The sequence below is a fragment of the Sphaerodactylus townsendi genome, linkage group LG12, assembly GCF_021028975.2.
Source record: "Sphaerodactylus townsendi isolate TG3544 linkage group LG12, MPM_Stown_v2.3, whole genome shotgun sequence".
Lineage (NCBI taxonomy): Eukaryota > Metazoa > Chordata > Lepidosauria > Squamata > Sphaerodactylidae > Sphaerodactylus > Sphaerodactylus townsendi.
Window position 1 is genome coordinate 29,073,635 of NC_059436.1, and position 21,119 is coordinate 29,094,753.

The 21,119-nt window shown below is 43.8% G+C and overlaps 2 protein-coding genes and 1 non-coding gene across 3 annotated transcripts in view; 2 read left to right on the forward strand and 1 right to left on the reverse strand.

The window, feature by feature from the left end:
* Positions 1-2,732: 2,732 nt before the first annotated feature.
* Positions 2,733-6,444, reverse strand: PCNA (proliferating cell nuclear antigen). Its single transcript, XM_048513503.1, has 6 exons — positions 6,142-6,444; positions 4,751-4,848; positions 4,169-4,236; positions 3,644-3,838; positions 3,322-3,445; positions 2,733-3,232 (listed from the first exon to the last, which is right to left on the reverse strand). The coding sequence occupies exons 1-6, from the start codon at positions 6,360-6,362 to the stop codon at positions 3,153-3,155; spliced, it is 786 nt and encodes a 261-aa protein (XP_048369460.1). The 5' UTR covers positions 6,363-6,444; the 3' UTR covers positions 2,733-3,152.
* Positions 6,445-7,336: 892 nt separating this feature from the next.
* Positions 7,337-7,409, forward strand: TRNAA-GGC. Its single transcript has one exon. It is a non-coding gene; the product is annotated as a tRNA-Ala (tRNA).
* A 2,797-nt stretch (positions 7,410-10,206) lies between these two features.
* Positions 10,207-21,119, forward strand: part of CDS2 (CDP-diacylglycerol synthase 2) — a 39,187-nt gene continuing 28,274 nt past the window's right edge. The window contains exon 1 of the mRNA XM_048512355.1: positions 10,207-10,403. Within this exon, the coding sequence (XP_048368312.1) occupies positions 10,341-10,403 (63 nt within the window). The 5' untranslated portion in view covers positions 10,207-10,340. The remainder of the gene's footprint in view (positions 10,404-21,119) is intronic.

Consider the following 21,119-nt stretch of genomic DNA (forward strand, 5'->3'; position numbering starts at 1 on the left):
GGCACGTTTCCGCGCTGGCTTCAATGCATACAAGAAAGCTTGAAATGCCAGCTGAAGAATCAGGGCAAACAAACCAAACCCAGCCCGAGGAACCTTGCTCCAATCTCAAGTGCAGAGACGGACTTTACACAGATCCTGACCCACCTGAAAAGGTTTCTAGACGTTGCACACCGAGACGCAAAACTGAGCCCCCTTTGGCTCGAAGCAGTCTACCTGACGATCAAGCCCATTACTGTCTTCTAGCAGGATCACCCTCTCCCGTCCTGCAGCAAAACAAACGCAACCAGGAAGTGGACGGTCTTTGCAACTCCTTCCCCTTCCAGGGCATGGCGGAACTTAGGTGCTCACTTCCCCCTTCACAGGGATTGGCGCTTAGAAGCTGGCCCGGCTGTTTCCAGCAGAGGGCGCTCCTTTTCTGCTTTGCACGACTTTGGCGCTGAGACCCGGAGAGCCCGGCCGTGGTCTCATTTCAAGATCAACGTGTAGACCACTCCTGCAGTCTTTAAGGCCCAGTAATGTTCATTCTGCACAGCATATTTATAACGAGTTCCAATCGTTATAAATGAACTCGTTTCCCCTTTTTATAAATAGAAAACAAATTCATTTATAGCGATTGCATCTGGCAATAAATATGCTGTGCCGAATCCACTGAAGAGTTGGATTTATATCCCCCCTTTCTCTCCTGTAAGGAGACTCAAAGGGGCTTATAATCTCCTTTCCCTTCCCCCCTCACAAAAAACACCCTGTGAGGTGGGCAACCTGCAGCTCTCCGGATGTTCGTGGACTACAATTCCCAATGGGAAGGAACAAGGTCACCCAGCTGGCATGTGTTGGGAGTGCATAAGCGAGTTCACCAGATAAGCTTCCACAGCTAAAGTGGCAGAGCGGGGAATCAAACCTGGTTCTCCAGATTAGTGTGCACCTGTTCTCAACCACTACATCATGCTGGCTCTCACTGGCTGTGCAAGTCACCTTGCAATTTGCAGTGGTCAGCCTAGAGCTCCAAAATCTGTTTTAGCAAAGCTGTGTTGTTCTCCCCAGGACATCTCACAAAATGTAAAACCAGGATGGTTACCAGATCTTGGTGGGAAAATACCTGGAGATTTGGGGGAGGCTCAGTGCCAGAGTTTGCCCTCCAAAGCAGCCATTTTCTCTAGGGTAACTGACTTCAGTAGTCTGGAGCTCTTCTGGCGATTCGTGCCACTCTTAATCAAGTGTGAATGGCTGTTGCCCTCCAGGGCAAGCACAACCCTGCAGATTGTATGAACCAGATCATATGCAGGCAAATCACATACCTTCTCATGAAACTATATTTAGGCTTCTTTATCACCTAAACAGTTAGAACAGCCAGATGTATGTCTAGCAGTGCCTTAGAGACCAACACAATTTTGGAGATATAAGCTTTGCAGTCAGCTCCCCACGCCAGATACCTGACGAGCTATAACTCTGGATAGCTTCTACGCACATAATCTGTCTCTTAAGGTGCCACTGGACCCAAATCTAGCTATTCTACTGCAAACCAATACAATTACCCTCTGAAACTAATTGTTTCATTGAATGAACTTAATGCCTTGAGATTTTTTTCCTTTGGCTTTATTACAACTACTGGTTTGCCTTTACTTTTTTGCTATTTTAGCTTTGATCTTATTTTCTTATCTAGCTTATCACCTAACTCAGTGGTCTTCCAACTATTCAGAACACAGCACTGTAATACAGCTATGACTGAGGGCCTCCTCTTCCCTGTGCGAGAAGACTGAGAAAATCAGTGCTTTTTAAAAGGCGTGAACTGCAATATACATTTATTCAATTACACACTGAGTGAATAGAGTATTTAGGTAACTCATGAGCACCCAACAGAATTACCAGGCACTAGATTCAGAATAAAAGAACTTCTTCACTCAACTGTGGAAACTGTTGTTACAAATGCAGTGATGGTCCCTGGTTGGTTAAAAGCAACTTATAGGCATAAGTATAGCACACTAGTTTAAAGTGCCACTGGACCCACGTAATTGTGTTGTAACAGGCTATTATAGCTACCCCGGTTCAGGGATAGCAATTCTGCAAACAACCAAGGCTGTTAAGAGCCAGCAAGTTTTGTGTTCTATTCCCTGCTTGTAATCCTCAGGAGTCAATCTTGTTGACTGCCTAAATGCTTGAGACTGTGTTTCCTGAAACTTTGAATAGGAAATAACTAGGCAAAGGAATAACTAATTAATACCACTGAACATGCTAAAATAGATTGCCTCATGTTGTCTTAGACCTTAAACATGCATGTTTTATTTTGGCTTCTCAGAAATGTCCAGATTTCTTTGAAATTCTAATCTTTGACAATCAGTCTTCAGCACAGTTGCAATGCATGAAAAAAAGATATTCCTTTCATAGAACTCTTGTGATCCAAATGAATGCAAACAGCACGGATTCAAGTTACAGCTACTACTCACTGCTTCATTTGCTTTAAAATCAGAACACATCTTGCATTATTTAACTTGCAAGGTTCAACAAACATGCAGAAGTCAATTTCATCTTGCAGTAGGAAAGGCAACTGCTACTTTTAGTGAAGGCTGCTTAGGGTTCCGCCTTCATCAGATCTTTATATTTGTGGCTTCAAAACATAAAGAAAAACTACATGTAAATATTGAATAAAAACTCTCCCATTAAAAAAGATTGAGCACATCATCTTTGTTATCTGAGCAACAGAGCTTCACAGAATCAAAACCAATGCTGAGGCAAGGTACGAAACTGAATATTTATTCTTTATTGACATGTGTTCATTTGTCAGAGTTCCAGCTTCAAAACAAACCATTAAAAGCAGATTTCTCCTAAAATTATTTTGGGAGTCATCAGCATCTCATTTTAAAGTAAAGAGACTGCCATTCTTGTTTTAAATACTTCAACACCATTCCTGTGAAACGGAGTAAAAGTTTAGTAATAAAAATAGGATCTAAAAACATTGGGTAGAAGCTAGGTAGAAAAAAGGGGATATTTTATAAATGGCGTATACATATCAAGTGAAAGAAATATTTACACAGAAATATCTACAGTGGTGCCTAAGACACAGATATCTGATAGCTCGATGCACCGATACGGAAAAACTGAATGGCTGCTGGCTTCCAGCGCAGATCACTTCTCATAAGTTTTCTTTTCCCAAACTCTTAAGATTCTTCTTGGTCTTCAATCTTTGGAGCTAAATAGTATTTCAAGTGTCCCATGTCTGCTATCTTGTACTCCACAACTGCAGAAGACAGATCAACTAAATTAATGCAAAGCCTACATTTTAAAACTAAGACAATGAGCATGTTACAGTTAAATGAGAACACTTACCTAGTGGAACATCTGCAGACATACTAAGTGTTACAGTAGGAGACAGTGGGGTGGCTTTGGTGAAGAAATTCAAGTACCTCAAAGCAAAAGTCAATTGGACCGGCTCGTTCATGTCTATTGTAACCTATGACAAAATAGAGTACAATAGCATTGCATTCTAAAAGCCCAAAGCAAGTATTTGCATAAGATGCAATAAAATTCCTACACCCTTTGAGTTATTCTGTACCACAAGGGAGAGATGTTATTTCACAACTGAAGACTGTAGGCAAAATACTGATAAGGCAAAGTACAGAAATACCCCAAATTTAACTTGATAACTTACAGCTTCCTCTTCTTTATCCACATCACTAGTCTGTGACAGTTTGATGTTTCCACTTCCTAACTCTCCAGTAGCAGAGAATTTAACACCACCCTTTGCACAAGAGATGATGACAGCGTCTCCAATGTGACTAAGGTCTCTGCAGATCCGTGCAAATTCAGCAGAGGGCATTTTAACCACACAACTGTATTCTTGTTCCTGTAACAAGCAAACAGAGCTTCATATAAGCAACTAGCATCTTTCACAATTTTATTGTTTGATTAATCATGAAATGTAATATGCTTCAAGAACTCCACAGGGTAATTGAAGCATTTCTCCATATATCTGATTTGTTAACCAAATGAATGGATGAATTCTTATGGGTAACCGAGAGATATCAATTTCTTTGCTTTTGGGAAAACTTCTCCTTTCTCAGTATTGCTTTCGTTCCTCTTCTAATTCAGCTTCACAATCCCTTGTGTCTACAAGATGTAAACTTTTAACAGATTTAGCTCAGTTAATCACAGTATTTGAAAATGAAACACTTACAGGAATTCCAAGCTGTTCTACATCCAAATCCATTAATTTCATTTCATAGTCCGAAACTTTCTCCTGGTCTAAAAAAGCAACAGGAACAAGTCAATCAAATATATTACATGACTGATTCTCCAACCAAGCATTAAGTTTCAGAATTGAAGAAGATCTACAAACAGAAATGCTTCAAGCCCAGATATTTCAATGGCCAATATGTGTGCGATCATAGTACATAGGTGCAACCGAAAATATGGTCCATAGTATTCATGGAACAGTTTTGGCACTCTTCACCTACATCATATTTTTACAGTGGATACATGCTAGGTTATCATCAGAGTATCCCTAAACTTCAACTAGTAATGACTCACGAGAAATGCATACTTTATCTCAAGGCCCATTTCTGCAAAACGAAACTGTTTTGCTCTACAAAAAAGGCACAAGGAGTGAGTCGGGAACCCTAGTGATTGTGGGGTGGGGACTGGGTTCCAAACTTGCCTGTCAACAATTGGAACAGAATAAGCTAATTATTCCTGGAGAAAGACTAATAATTTGGGCAACACACAGAGGCTAGCACAAAAGGTGACCAGTTCTACTCACTTGGTGTCTCAAAAACGAGAACGAGTGTATCTGCATTGTCTTCTGCTCTCAGAGTGATTAGGTCATCATTACCTGCACACTTCAGTATTTTGGACATACTAGGAAAGAAAAGGCAAAATGTTAGGCTCATTTCCTCAGATACATTATTATAGTATAAAGTTATATGAATTTACTGATACAATTATAGGTCTTGCTCCATTGTTAAATTGAAAGGCAAAACAGCAGGTTCAGAAGCAGCACTTTCTTAACAGTAGCACCCAAAATGTGAAATACTAATTTCATCAACTCTCTTGGCACCGTCCACTGACTTTTCAGTGCAATGTGAAGATTTGTATACTAACTGTATTTGTTTCTTCCTACTCTTTTAAAATGGCCATTAATGTAATATAAATATTTATGTGCCATTCCTGTATATATCTATGTTGCGCTATTTATTCTGCTTTCATTATCCATTAGTAGTGCTTTGGTTTACTTCCCAATTTAACTACTTTCTTGGTGCTGCTGGACAATGATACTTGTTTTCACAGTATTATTTGTTCCACTAATTTTAGAAACTGGATTACGTTATGTTATAAACAACTTTGAGAACCTTTGGGTTGAGGTACAGAATATGTAATGATGCAAAAATGGGTGACAAGGATTTCTTTTCCTGGTAGAGTTGACAATGACTGAAAATGGTTACATGATAGAGAAGCAGTTCTTGACTCAAAGACTTTAATGATGCTCGGCACAGAACAGCCAGCCGAACAGGGGCATCTGCATCATCAATCAACCATTTTCCTACTTCCAATTGTTATAAAGCACTGAAATACAATAAACCACACACTGCAGCAAAAACGTTATCAGATTTTTCAGGCCTTCTGCTGCTTAAGAAACTTAGCAGGCGAGGCAGCAAGCTGCATCAGTGCACCACTTTCTCTGCTTTAGGCCTGCAGCATCAGAGGGCACCAGCAGGCTCAGAAAAAGAAAGCGTGACACATGCCAAGCCTGCTCCCATCGTGATATGGAATTATTACTTTGCCAATCATCCACCCTTCCATACACGCACACGTCAGGGCTGGTATCGACCAATAGAATTGGGCAGAGAACGAAGAGGGAAACAGACTAGCCAATCAGCTTGCTGGACAGGGAGCGCGCGCCAAGGCCCTTGACAGGCAAAGAGGCTCGCCACGCCTCTTCTTGCCTTCTTTTCCCGCCAAAGCGTCATAAAGAGCCAGCCACTTTTTCTCGCGTCACAAAGGCGACTGGCAAGATTGTTTTCGGCTGGCCCAACGGAGGAGAGAATTCCCGCCTTAACAACCGCCCCACAACCCTTAGTCCTCCCCCTCAGATTTTACCGCAACAAGCATCAGGGAGTCCCCGTTCTGCCCCCCCCCCCCCCCCGACAATACCTGACAAGGTTGACCCCCATGGCGATGTTCCGATCGCAGCGGTAGGTGTCGAAGCCTTCGGAGCGCAGCGTCAGCTGCACCAGCGAGACGTGCGAGGAGTCCATGCTCTGCAGGCTGATGCCGCTCGAGCCCAAGTCCCAGCAGGCTTCGGTGATGAGGTCCTTGAGGGCCTCCAGCACCTTCTTCAGGACGGAACCTTGGACGAGCCTCGCCTCGAACATCTTCGCAGGGAAAAGGAGCACTGCAGCAAGCGTACGACCAATGAGCAAGAAACCCACCGGAAAAGTGGCAGGGGCGCGCGAAAAAACAGCCCTTATATATGTCCTCGCACCAGGACTCCGCCCCCGTCTCACTTAGCTCCACCCTTCTCTCCTTGGTGAACCTATCATTGACAGTCATAATGGAGGCGGAGCTTCAGTGCGCGCCGTTCGATGCCCCGCCCATAATAATATGTCATCGATTTCTCCCGCAAAAAAACTTCGAACAAGGGGGACGCCGGTCATGTGTCAGGTTTGGATTGGGAGAACCAATCGGCACGCGCTACTATTGCTTCCGGGTCCCTGTTTAGGAAAGTTCTGTGTGTCTTCGCCTCCCCTGCAAAGTTGAGGGAGGGAATTGTATAATAAATAAATAGAAAATGCCATTAATGAAGAGGCGGGACACGTGGGAAATTGCAAACCCTTTGCTATGTCTGACTGTGGGCATGTCTGGGCATGCCCTGTCTGTTGCTGGCTCTTAGACGGTCTTGGGAAAGTGTGTTTTGTGGAGGTTTCTCTAGCAATTTAGGTAATTTCATGCCATGGCGTTTCTCACAGCGACCAGTCTTGAGTCGGGCTGAGCTACTAGCTCTCAGGAGTTAAGTAGCATTAGCATATCCTAATAATTTCGTATGCATTGTCTTGGAATACTTCCAGAAACCCTCAAGGTAGGTTAGTATAACTATAAACAGATGTGGTAGGGGCTGATACTTAGTAGTGTGTACATGACACAGGTAAGATTCAAAACAGAAACTCACTTGCTGTTATGGTACCTAAGCTCCTCTCCAAATGAAGGTGAAGAGAAAGAAGCAAGCGGATTTCCAGATGTTCCATATCAGCAGATGCATCTGACAAAAGCCAGTATTTTAAGTGTGAGTGTCTTTCTCTCCTATCTATCAAAAAAAGACTGAGAAGCAGACAATAATATGCATGTGGATGGGGGCTGTGGCTCAGTGGTAGAGCACCTGCTTGGCATGCAGAAGATTCCAGGTTCAATCCCTGGCACCTACAGCTAACAGGACCAGGTAGTAGGTGATGCGAAAGACCTCTGCCTGAGACCCTGGAGAGCTGCTGCCAGTCTGAGTAGAGTAAACAATTCTGACCTTGATGGACCAAGTATAAGGCAGTATAAGGCAGCTTCATATGTTCAAACACAATATATTCTAAAAAATGAGTATGAAAATAAAAACTATTTGTTGCTCACTGCAAACCTGTAATTTCTTGAGGTTCCTTTTAAAAATGGCTAAGTGCTGTGCCACTTTTTCTAATGGGTATACAGCCTCTACCTCCTATGTCTCAGATGTGAAAGAGCTTTCCTTCAGTGTGGCAAACTTGAAAACATCAACAGCAACAAAACCCAGGAGAACAGAGATACACCATGAAAATAGTGGTGTATGTCTGCAAGCAGCTCTGCCAGCACACAGGGCCTGGCTGGGTACTGTAGGCTGACTAGTCCCCGCCCTGCAATGCTGCTGGCAGGCCTGGCCAACAGAGGAAACTACCACGTTAGCTGCCATGGAGCTAAACTTGGATAAACTGCCGCTCCACTGGTGCATTTGCCCCTTGCATTGGCAGAATGTGTACTCATGCTGGTGCAAGGTTCCTCCCCCCTCTTGTTGGGGTTGCTAGAGAGCCTTTGCTATAAACGTGGCAAATGTCTCCTGGTGATTACCAAGCCAAAAGCTGACCATAGAACACAAGTTCACGCTTGTAACCTGCCAGACCCTTTACAAAAACCCTGCTTAAGGTCTGAGTCTGTCCTGCATGACTAGTGTGCTCTGTTTGTCTTAATGGATCTCAAATTGTGTGGGCCTGAACTTCAGTGAGGGTATCTGGATTTGGTGGTGAGCAAATGCGCTCCTGTTGCAGCCTACTTGTGGCAATCCCATATGGTTTTCAAGGCAAGAGGCATTCGGAAGTGGTTTGTATTTACTGCCTCTGCATAGCAACCCAGACTTCCTTGCTGGTATCCCATCCAAATACTAACCAGGGTTGACCCTGTTTAGCACCTGAGATCTGACAAGATTAGGCCAGCCTGGGTTTTCCAGGTCAAGATTATCTAGATTTGCTGCTTCCTTTTTTCTTGTAAGAACTTCTGTATTTGTATTAATTGTAGAGAGAATTTCAACATACATAGCATGATGCCCCATTACCACAAACCCATATCCACCATTTTAAAGATTTCCACTTTCAGAAAACCTTTTCCATGTTAACATTAGAGAACTTGGGAATTCTGCTTTACATTACAGAAGACTACAAGGTATATTCTATAATGTGCGCTAATATTGCATGCACTATGGTTTCCTATAAACTGACAGAGCAACCTGGAAGATACCACATCTTCTAATGGAGCTACACCACACACAGAAACATCCCCAGTAGGGACAAAATTACAAATCTTCTAATTAATTAACCCCTGAAAAGTTCCTGAGAAATCCCAGAGTTACTCTGAAAAATTAAATATGATTTGCGTAACTGATTTTTATGCTTTAGTTGTGTTTGTATGTGCCTCTTCCTTTCAGCTGTTTTCCCCAAGCTACTGTTGGGTAATTTGACATCTATTTCCTTTAAAAACAAGCACACAAAACACTGAACTGACAGCACATTTGTAAACATATGCAGTATGTGGAATGCTTTGTCACACATACCTTACTCAAGTAATTTTTCAACAAGTATTTAAAAGCCCCATTAAATTCTGAATGGGGCTATGTGCTTATTATATATCAGTAAAATAATAAGCAAGAGAGTCATCCTGCAATTTACGCCTTATGTATGTTTCCTCACAAAGTAAATTCCATGATGTTCACTGAACATTACTCCCAAGAAAGTGTGTATAAAACTTAAAACTTGTGAAAATGTAGGCATAACTAACATCAATTCCAGCCATGTTAGAGACTTCTAGACAATTAATTTTCTAGCATCCTAAATAATTATGCATTTTATTGTGACTCATAGGCTAATAGACAAGGTGATATCTGTGCGTGTGAACATAAAAACAACCCGCTGCTTTGAGCAGCTTATTGTGTGTGTTTATGTATGCATATCGAGCAAGTCTAAGCAGGTCCACTTAGAAGTTGGCCCCATTTTATGCAGATATTTACTCTCAGAAAAATGCTTTAAGGAACGCAGACACCTACTCACACCCCAGGGTGCACAGTGAAGAACCATGATTTGTACTCAAGTGTGACCTAGGCCTATGCAGCGCACAGGATATGATAAGTGTGGGCTTGGCCACAGTCACTCAATATTGCAGGAATGGCATAATTAAAAAAAATCACCCCCGAAGCGATCTCTGCTTTCCGAACTGAAGGACCCACTCTTAAGGGCGACTGAGCCAAGTTCGCACTGTGAGAAATGAGGGGGAACTGCAGTCTCTTGCGGGCTGCTTTCAGGCCCCCTTCGCACATGCAGAATAATTCACTTTTCAAATTGTTTGCAAGTGGATTCGGCTATTCCGCACAGCTGCAAAGTGAATGTGCGGAAAGGGCCTCAGACCTGCTAAAAACGTGGTCGGAAGTCGAAATTCCCGCCGCCTCCGCATGTTACCCTTCCTAGCGTTTTGCAGAAGCGGGCAGATGTCAATCTCCCAACGAATCATGACCCCTGGAGCGGGGCATGACGCTTAACACGTAGTAGCCAATCAGAAAATAGAGAATGACCCGCATCCGGGCAACCGACGGTGAAAGCGGTGCTTGAAGAACGTCGCAATTGTTGGACGCGGAGGTTGGAGAGCGCAAAGTGAGAGCCCCGCCCACTTCCAAGGTTTCTAGCCTCCTATTGGACTGTTGCCTTTTGAGCCCGCCTTAATTCCCAGGCCTGGCCAGGTTGTTGGGCTGCTCGCGCCGCTGTTGCTGGTGCTGCTTGGCTGCCTGGTTGCTGCGCGGCGAGGAGCAGAAGGCGCGGCTCGGGCAGCATCGGCTGCTATTGCCGGGACCCGCAAAAATGACCGAGCTGAGGCAGAGGGTTGGCCGGGATGCTGACGGACCGCTGGACTCCGAGGAAAAGGTATCGATGCTGGCTGGCGGGAGGTTTGCCGAAGAGAAAGGGTCGCGAGTGCGAATGCATGGCGGAAACGGCCGCGCGGGGATGTTCGGGACGGCTTGCAGAGTTTGCACGGGTCGGGGATGGTTTGTGGGAAGAGGTGACCGGTGTTTCAAGGGGCGAAGAGGGCCTGAGAATAGCGAGGGAGGGCTTCGCGTTGTTGCAAGGCTGATCCTGCCCCGGGTAGTCTTTTCACCACCTCGTTTTCGCCTGGGAAAGACGTCTTCCAACGGATGTCAGACTTTCAGTGCATTACACCAGCAGTTTGCAGAATAACTGTGTTCAGAGATGCTGTGCCCAACGAGCGCGTCTCCCTTTCTCACCTTAATGGGACCGTGCGAATTCTGTCAAGTGTCCCATCTTTTAAGCCTGCGTACGCAACTTGCAACTAAGACCTCTTGGAACTGAATGAAATCTTGGTGCAACATACTAGCACAGCGATTGGATTGCGAATGAGATTCTGTAAAAAGGTTTATTGTAAAATCAGTTTGCTTTCTCTTTTTTCTATATCATGTTTTTCACGACTAAACTTGTGACTCATGAGGACCTGAGCTGCAGTGATTTTTTTGAGTCAGCAGCCAAGAAGTCCCCTGGCTATAACTGAACGTTCAGCAATGCACTGAGAAATTTCATTGTCTAAGTGGTACATTCTTATTGTCAGGGGAATTGTATCAGGTTGATTGAGATGCATTTCTAGCTCAATATAATTGCTACAGCCAGCCTGCTATATGTTATCACTGCCGTTCGATCTGTGCTTTATGGCTTCACATACTGAGTAGATAACTAGGCACTTTGACACTTTGGTCTCAAGGGAAATGGAATTGTTTCCATTGTCCTGGGGACAGGATGACAGGTGACTCTATCTCTGTCTGTTGCTGACCTTAGCTCCAAACTAACTCTTCCTCACATTCTTTGGGAAAATGGGAGGGGGGATTAACATCGGGATAAAGGGGGTAGCAAAAACCAGGTTCGCCAGAACTGGCTTCATCCAGCTGGGTGCTTTGATGCCTATCAATAAACACTGCTGATCAACAATACAGAGTCCATTTATTGCTTCAAGGTTCGAGACCAAACACTTATCAACAAAGGTTTGCTCAACAAACTCTGCAAGTCTGTTTTCCAGTGTGGCCTGGCCAGAAATACTACTTCAAAATCTTAAATAAACATCTCTAAATGGCACTTGCATTTTTCTAGCATCTCCAAGCTCAGAACTCTTGCTTGCTTACTTGATACTAGGCTTCATTAAATACAGTGGGACTTACTTCTAAGTGAACATACATAAATTGAGATTCAATTCACCTCAGTCTTGTTATGCTCTTGGCTGCCAGTTTTTACTGGTGTGGCTAGAGGTCCCATCCCTTGACCCCTTACAAGGGGCCCATGAAACTGTATAAGTGCATCTATAGTGTATCTGGTCACAAGTGAGTGCAAGTGGTGTATACAAGAGGCAGGTGAAAAAAATATGGATACTAAATAATCAGTAATACCATGATTGGAAACCTTACATCCCTATTCAAAGGTCTGTGAGTTGTCTCCAGTTTGAACTTGGTCTCTGTCTGATTAGCTGGCCATATTCTTAACTCTCATCAGTAGAGTGGTGATAACTTTATAGGGTTGTTGGGTGGATTACTGAGATAATTTCTGTGAAGCTCTTTGCACATGCTAATGTGCAATATAAAGGTTAAAGTACTGTTTGCTGTACTGGAAATTACTGCTCTCCAACACAACTCTTAATTCCATTTGAGCAGAGACATATGGCCTACTACCTCCATACTTTAACAAACCCACGTGCAAGGAGAGCCCTTACCATTGCGTGATTTAACGTTAAGCCCTCTGCCCTATTAAAGGGTAGGTTCAGCAATTTAGATAAATCTGCAAGGCTATGCAGTTGCAAACTTAATGTGGTTGAAACCCTGACTCACCAACTCTTGCACTTCACCAGATTTGATAACATCAGATCTAAATATACCAACTTACATTTTTTTCTTCCAATCTGGGCTGCCTGATCTGACTAGGTTATCTCTATTGTTAAACAACTCGGACCCTGGTCTTTGTGAAGAGGTCACCAATTTCATTGTAGAGATAGTTGAGAGTTCTCAGTAGAACGTACTTGTTGTGCTCCCCATGGAGCCTTTTTATCTATCATGTATTCATGCATTTGCTCCTGATTTATGTATTTGTTTCTGACTATGCCAATGAAGGCGTATGTATGTACTGGACATTATTTTAATGACCATCTATGCAATATGTGGCTTACAATCCCACAAGAGCAGTGGGCTGCTAAGGTGCCTCAATCAAGTCACAGCTAGTCGAGTCTTTTTGTTCCCTGAAGTTAATAACAGAGTTTAAGTACAAATGAATGTGTGAATTCCCTGCCTTGAACTTTTAGGGTGGGGAGGCTATACCTTTAAAAACAGCACCGAATACATGAAATATCAACTTTCAACAAACACTTGTATGCCCAAGATACACTCAAAAATTGCCAAACAGATTTCGAATGGGAAAAAGTGGAGTTAAAAACCTTGGTATCATGTTGTATTTTGCTTTTTTTTTTAAAAAAAAGGAAAATTGCCATTGTTAATTTAAACTCATGGTGCTGTCTGACAGCTGATTCAGTGAACTGGCTGGCTCCTTTGCTGCTCCATCTGCTTCTCCCTCAAAGTGAATCACAGAGCAATCTCAGGTCCTTCCCAAAAAAATATTCAGATTATTAGAGTGGCCTCTTAAGAATTTCACAGCTACTCTTTTCTGGGCCAGCTCAAATTATCTAAAGTGGGGGGCGGGGTTGGTAACAAGGTATGATTATTATTGTTTAGTAAATCTTTCATCTCCATCAAAAAGCTCAGGGTGTTGTGCACTTCACTCTCCCCTTCACCATTTAGTCTCTCCACAACCCTGTGAGGTAGGTTAGACTGACCCAGTGACTGGCCCCAAATAACCTAACGCATTCCTTACTTCAGTGGGGACATAAACTTGGCTCTCCCAGATTCTTGTCTGACATCCTGCCATTACAGCACACAGGGGCTCTCCAAGAATTGTTTAGTTGATACCTTTCAGCATGTGTAGACTTCACTGATGATTCAGTGTTTGCTGACAGAGGGATCATTAATAGAGAATTCTTATGTTCTTATGTAGAATCACTGTAATGTTAACAGCAATAAAAGAGAACTCAAAAGGGGCTCCCTGTTAGGATTTACTCCCCCCCGCCCCCCCGGTGGCTGGAATTTAGAGGTCGGTGTCGGTAGGAGTTAAAGTCCTTTTGCAAAATATCATTGCTGCTGAGTATTGGTGGGGGATAAACTTCACAGATGCACCCCCATGAGCTGGCAGTGTCTTTGCAATCTGCAGTAAGTTTGTGGCCAAGAAGGTTCAAGGACTTTTTTAAAAATAGCATTTAATTTCTCAGTTTTTTCTCCCACTGAGACCTCTGTTAATTCTGCTTGAGCATGAGGTCCTTCCTAATGGAAATATCTGGCTAAACTCTGCTTCCCTCAAAATACCTTAAAACAAACAACGCAGAAGGCAAGGAATAACCTTGCTCATTCCTGAGCTGCTTTGAGCAGCCCTCTTTGATGCCACGCACGGCAGCTTCTCAGTCCTGTACAAACAATTGGTTTCAGTCTTGGTACCTCAGATCCCTTCTCTGTATCGATTCTGTGGGACCCAAGCACGTGATTGCAGATGATTCTGGGGCACACTCAGTTCATTCAAAGTACTGCCCAGATCTGTCGGGCCTCTTCATTTTTCCATGTAAATTCAGAGCTTATCTTGACTTAAGACATACCCAGGACTCTCCTGTGGCTGCTGGACGAAGCTACTGCAGGGGAAGAGCTGTGATGTCTTTCAGGGAAATGGTTTGCTATTCATGATCCTTCTTGTTGAGCAACCTCTGAGAAGCTTTAGGGGAGGCCTTGAGTACAGTACTGAAGATCTTCTGCTGAGGTCCTGTCCTGCAACGCTGATAGACAGTGAATAATAACAATAAAGTGCTGTCAAGTTGCAGCCAACTGATGGTGATCCAGAACCATGGAGTTTCAAGGCAAAAGATGAACAGGTGGTTTGCTATTCTCTGCATAGCAGCTCAGGTATTCTTTGGTGCTCTCCCATTCAGTACTAACCATGGCCAGGCCTCCTTATCTTCCAAAGTGGCTAGCCTGGGCTATTCAGACAGATATGCTGAATATGGCCTATGGAAATTTCTCTCCACTAAAAGTTAACCCTGAGTCTTTGTTCCTTGCTTCCCAATGCTGTCTTCACACTTTTGATTCAAAGAGCATTTAGAAATATTACTTGTATTAATATATATTATCCTTCTGTTGCTGTCTTAGTGGCTTGGTTTACATACTGAAATTTTAATGTAATTTCATTTGGTTACTAATTTTGCTCTGTTCTTGTGTTTACTGCTTTCATTTTCTGTTAGCTGCCTTCTGTAGTATTTTGGAGAATGGCAAAATAAATATATTTTAAATAAAGGATTCCATTGTTTGCTCTCATATTCATGTACCTTGTCTGTCTCAAAATCCTTTTCAGCACCCACATTTGTCTCTTTGGCTCTTTCCACACGGGCGGAATAGAGCACCTCAGGGACGGCAAAAACGCCGTCCCTGGGGAGGGGTTTGCACGGCCACCACTGCTGCATTGCAGCAGCACTAGCCTTGCCACCCCCAAGTGGCGCGAAGATGCTGCTTCCAAACCTCGCTTCCTGAGCGAGGTTTTTTGGAAGCAGTGTCTTCCAACCGCTGCTGTATGAACAGCAGCAGCTGGAAGGCACTATTCCGCCGCCCCCCCCCCCCCCGAACGCTGTACCTCGTCGCCTGGCTTCCAGCGCATTGCAGAGGCAAGGGGACAGGCCCCCCTGGCCTGCGACTCCAGAGCCTCCACTCCAGCCTGCCGGGGGGGGGGTGTCCCCTGGCCTCTGCGACGCACCGGAAGCCAGGAGACAAGGTACAGCGTTCAGGGATGGTGCATCCTATGTGAAGGCTGTGCCGCCGCCTGCGCCCCTACCGGGACCATGCATGCGAATGGTCCCGGGAGTGGGGAGGTTGTGCCAGCATTGTTTATGCCGACGCACCTCTGCTCGCGCCTGTGCAGAAGGGGCCTTTGTTAGAACATACCTAAAGCGGATTCAGGTAGAATATGGATATCTTTAGGTCAGTAAACATGTATCAGCTTTTTGCAATGAGAAGCTGTGTCCACATGTAATGTACTAGTCTTGAGTTCTTTGTTTGTGCAGATATAACAAACTTGTTTTGTTTTAAAATTGACTTACTATAGTTCTGCTGTTGTAATTGCTTCAAGAACAACTAAAATTAGCTGAAATAGGAACTCTGTCTCAAACCTGAAGACAAATGCTCACATAATGAGAATTCTTTTCTAATTTTGGGATGGGGCAGAATTTCAGTTCTGGTTTAAGGTAAACTTCATTTAGAATGTTATGCTGCTAGTCCTCTTTACTCCAAGGGGTTTTGAACCAGCGTAGACCGCTGAGGACTGTAAACCATCTTTTTAAAAACTGCAGTTTTGATTTGCAGTACAATTCTGTGGGGGCTGCTGCTGGATCATTTTTCACTTGTAATCTAGATGATGCATTGTGAATAGCTGCCTTGGGTGCTCATGATGCTTTTCTTGTTTGTGACCGTACTGTCCACAGTTCTTTTTCTCTGTTCCCACATGTGTGACTGTGATAAATATCTGCCAGCTGAGGGTTCGGTGTACATATGGGCTATTAAAGATCTATTAGCCTTTTCTATTTGGCATACTGTGGTTTCATTTGGGCTTGCCTGAGTTTTGGCATTCAAAGCCCCTGTTCCACTCCAAAGGTAGAATTCCACGGACTGCAGTAAGAGAGGGTGACTTTCATGGGCAGTTGTAGTTACCCTGGAGTCTTCTCTACCTAAACTCTCTTGAGTTTGCTGCTTCCTTCTCAGGGCCTCAGGAAACGTCAGTGTGGTTTGGCAGGATGTTGTGCAGAACTGACTGGCAGGAAAAATTCCCTTGGGAGATAGAATTTTTTTTCCCATTGCTGTTTTGGTTTCTCTTTAAGTCCATGAGCCTGGTTATCTTTGCACTGTAAACATAATAAAAAGTTGACAATCAGCCTTGCACTTGCCCTGCAGAAATGACTTCATCGTCTTTTCAGATAAATAGTTTTCTGCTGTTGTTCCCTGGAATAGTAAATGAGTATTGATAGTATCGTTAGAGTTCCATAAACAAAGCAAAACCACAGAAAAACACAAGGAGATTGCAGTTTAAATGTAGACATGAAGGAGAGACAAGGTTAATAAGGGATGTGTGTGAGTAAATGCAGTTAGAAGTGCCAAGGTACTGTTCCTGTTAGGGAGCAGGAAGTGGGATATGCCCTTATCAAGCCGATGAAGTACTCTTTGGAATTAGTTGCATAGATTTTGTAAAGCTTCTTGCTTGTGAAAAAGTGACATGTATATCTAACATCTTGGCTACTGCAGAGAGGATGTTCGTAGACTTTCTCCTCTGCTGTGTCCTCACGTCTATGCAGTGATCCCTTCTCTTTCTTCACTGCCTGCATTTCTCTTTGTTGTGTTCATTCCTTTAGGGTCAGATCACACAAGTTTCCAACTCTGCATTCTAAGGGACAGTTTTCCTTTTAGGGTGTTGTGTTGACTCCTCCAGATCACGTCTGTGTGAGGAAATAAGGCCAGGCTGTCTGTTGTCTCAAACCAATATAGGCTCAAAATAACAATGAGTTTTGTTGCACAATGAAACCATGATGTGGCACAAATGAAAGTGCTGAACCAAGTTCCCCCGCCCCTTTGCTACAAAATATCTAACAACAATGGGGAGGGTCATGAGGAAATAAATATTTTATTTGACTGGATTGGTGGAGAATTCTGGCTGTTTCCTCCTGGAAGCCTTGTTTGGAGCTAGTTTTCTGTAAATAAGGAAGTCTAGAGAGCAAACATGTCAACACATGGTGTATATCATGCCAGTACAAGAGTCCCCCTTTCTCTCTCTGCTCTGCCTTCTGTGTCCCTTGTAAATAGTTGTATGTTTCAGATACTTGTGTCAAACAAGTTGCTCTGTCTAATCATGTTGTCATAGGACAGTGGTGGCGAACCTATGGCACGGGTGCCAGAGGTGGCACTCAGAGCCCTCTCTGTGGGCACTTGCAAACAGAGTGCCCCCCACATCTGTTCCGCTGGGCTCGATTATTAGCATTAAACCTAAGACCTCGTTTTGGGGAAGCAGTGTAGGTAACCCTGTCAAGCTCTGTTAAACCCCACTGATTTTCATGTGAAGAACTACGATCCTTTACTTGGGAGTAAGCTCGGTTGCTGGCAAGGGGGATTGCTTCTGAGTAAACCCTCCTAGGGTCGTCATTCATCCATTGGAAGAGTTGCACGGTTGCTTCAAAGCAAAGCCACTGACTACCACCAAGCTTACTCCCGAGTAACGCATGCCTTGGAGCCAACCTTTTTTTCTGAACTGAAACCTCAGTATTCAGGTTAAATTGCCGTGTTGGTACTTTGCGATAAATAAGTGGGTTTTGGGTTGCAATTTGGGCACTCAGTCTCGAAAAGGTTCACCATCGCTGTCATAGGGGTTGTTCTTTTGGAGCAGGATTCCTGACCCCTTTAGCCTGGGCTGCCTTCATCACGATCAGCCTTCTTGTCTCTTGCAAAATTGGCAACCGTATGGTCGCTTAGGGCAAGAATGTTGTCTTCACAGTAGAGTTTTTCAAATGCACAGGGGCCCCTTTTCTAAACTGAGTGATGGGAATTTAGTGGAAGTAAGCTGGGTGTTGGGGGGCAAAAGGCCACATCTGAGTTTCTGCCAACTTTGGAAAGCAATGAGGTGGATCCCATCTTGTCGTCTTTCCTGTGCCAAAGTGTACCAGGTATGGGTGGGTACCCGGGTATGATCATTGGCTCTTGAGCTGCTGCTTAACTATTTGGGGCGGGGGGGGGGGAGCCATTAATCTGTGAGTTAATGCTGCAGTCCGATGGGCCACTGCTGCCAACAGTTCATCAACTTGGGGGACATCTTAATAGCTTTCACATTGTTCTCCTCCCAAATTTGCCCACATCTGATTTAGGCTGTCAGAAAAGATCCAGATGATAATTATTGACTGAAAGGACCGACTGTAATTTCACTTTCCCTCTTGTGGACTCTCCTTTCCCCAGTAAAATAAGAAAGAAATATCTGTTTAATATTGTATCGAGACAATTAGATTTGCTAAACATATTTTTCTGAGGTCAGTGGGAAATCTGATGTTGCTTGGTGCCTGTTATGGTACTTGTGAATGGTGCCCCTCTGTCTGTATTCAGAACCAGTCTTGGAAGTGTTGATTCTTTTTGGTGTGAAATGATAGACACTGTTCTTGGGGTATCCTTGGAACATAACCATGCCTGATTAAAATTTTGATTGTTAATGGTGGTTCACAGTGATGTTGGATGTTGTGTCTGGGAGGTTTCTTGTTTGCGCTTGGACTTTCCAGCATGTCCAAGGTTGGGTAACACTGTCAAAGGTCTAAGAGGCTGACTTTCAGTTTGTTATACACATACCCTGAGAGTTGCCTGTATAAGAAATGGTTTTGTCTCTTTTAGGGCAATTGAGAAACAACCCTGATTGTTAAAGCATATTGGTCAACAAATGAACCTGTAGTAGATGCATTATCTGAATTTTAACCAATGTATTCAGTTTAAATGAGCTTATGTTTGTATATAATCAAAACTTCAGAATAATATTGTCCCATATTGTTTTCACACTACAGAAGCAAAATTGCCTGAAAGAGTTAACAGATATGCCTTATTCTTTCTCCCCCCCCTCCCCCCGTGTTTGTTTTACAGCTAAATTATGCATTTGTAATGAGACAGGAGGAAAAACTCTTTTCTCAAGGTATAGCAGAGGAAACACCAATATAAAAGGAAATGGGTTCATTCTGCTGTCCTGTTTTGCTTAAGGGGTTATATGCTGTCTGGTTTTAGTGCTTGTGAAATTGCTGCAGGAAATGGTTGCAGAGAGTAGGTGTGGTAGCAGTGTTTTTTGTTTGCTTCTAGCTTATTCTTTAACACTTAGAAAAGTGTCAGCAGCAGCAGCAGCTTTTCTGGAGGTGTAGGGTGAGAGAGCACAGATGAACAAGAACAGACATCCTAATGGCTATGAATTGCAGCCAGGCACCTGCCATGCTACAAGCAGTTGCAGTATGACAAACATTGGAGGGAATACCCAATTACTGGATTGTAGCAAAGCAAAGCTTCCTGTGGGACCTTGAAAATGACTATTCTTGGCACAGAAGTTGTAGTCTAAAGCATATGATTTAATTTATACCCCACCTTTCTCCCTGATGGGGACCCAAAGTGACTGACATTATTCTCCTGTTCTCCATTTTATTTCTCGCAACAACTTTGTGAGGTAAGTTAGGCTGAGTGTGTGTCACCCATGACACAAGTGCGGATATGAATCTGGGATTTCAAGGTACCAGGCCAACACTCTTAACAACTACGCCACACTGTAGTTCTCCCTATGGAGAAAATGATGTGTCAAAAAGGAAAAAAAAAAACCTCTTATCTAACCTTCTACCTTATTATGTGCAGGACTCCTCTATTGAAGAGGGTTTAGTCATGCAAATCCCACTTGCAGTCTGAGTGGCCTGCATTGCATTTGTTACAGCTGGAAGCTCTACTCTCCTTTTTGCTTGGGTCGTGTGTGGTATTGGGTGTGGGTGCAGGAATACTGCACAGTTATCAGGTCTGCATCTTCATGAAAGAAAGGATCAATTTTTTTTTACTCATTTTCTTGACCTAAATTGTATTGCTGACTTGCTTTTTGCTTTATCTGTTCTTTATACCATACTAGCGGGCCCGGCCACGCATTGCTGTGGCTGAGTCTGGTGAAGTGGAAAAGAAAGAAAAGGGGAAGCAAATGGTTCAAACATGTGTCATTGCACAATGCTTGCAAGGGAGGGGAGGGGCAAGGGGCCCCTCGCTCCCCTCCCTCTCTCCTGTTCCCTTGCATGGCAACCCAGCTGGTCCCTCCTTAACGTTCCCCTTCCTCTGCTAGGGTGGGTGGGCCATGTGCAGGTGGCTGATCCTGTCCCTTTCACTCCCTTCCCTTGCAGGCAAATTATCTAGCGTAAAACACGCTGGGATGCATGAGCTATGTTGTGTTCAAATTTCAGAGCGTGTGGTCCAGCAAACCCCTGGACCTTCCCTCACCTTCCCCTTCCTCCGCTAGGGTGGGTGGGTCATGTCCAGATGGCGGGCCCCATTCCTTTCACTCCATAAGGCTGTGGTTTTCAAGGAAGGCATGGTTGGTTCCCTTGTATCAGAGGGTGTTGCTTTGACGGCCAGCAGATGGCGCTGTTGCGGAACAGAACAGTGGTTCCAACTGTCACAGGTGTGGCATGTACACAATAACTGTCACAGTTGTGACATGTACACAACAGGAGGTGTGGAAACAGTATGGAAACCTGGCCGCACGCGAATGCGCCGTTGTGTGAAAATTTCAAAGCAATCGGTCCAGTAGTTTGGGAGATTTTCTGTTAGTAGAAAAACGCACTGATAGATTTTTATATATATAGATTGTATGGGGAAGCACCATATTTCTACCAGTGTCTTTCCCTTAACATAATTAGCTCCCATTGAGTTCATTTTAACGTTGCAGTTATCTGTTCTCTGAGATAAACACAGTAACTCAGTAACA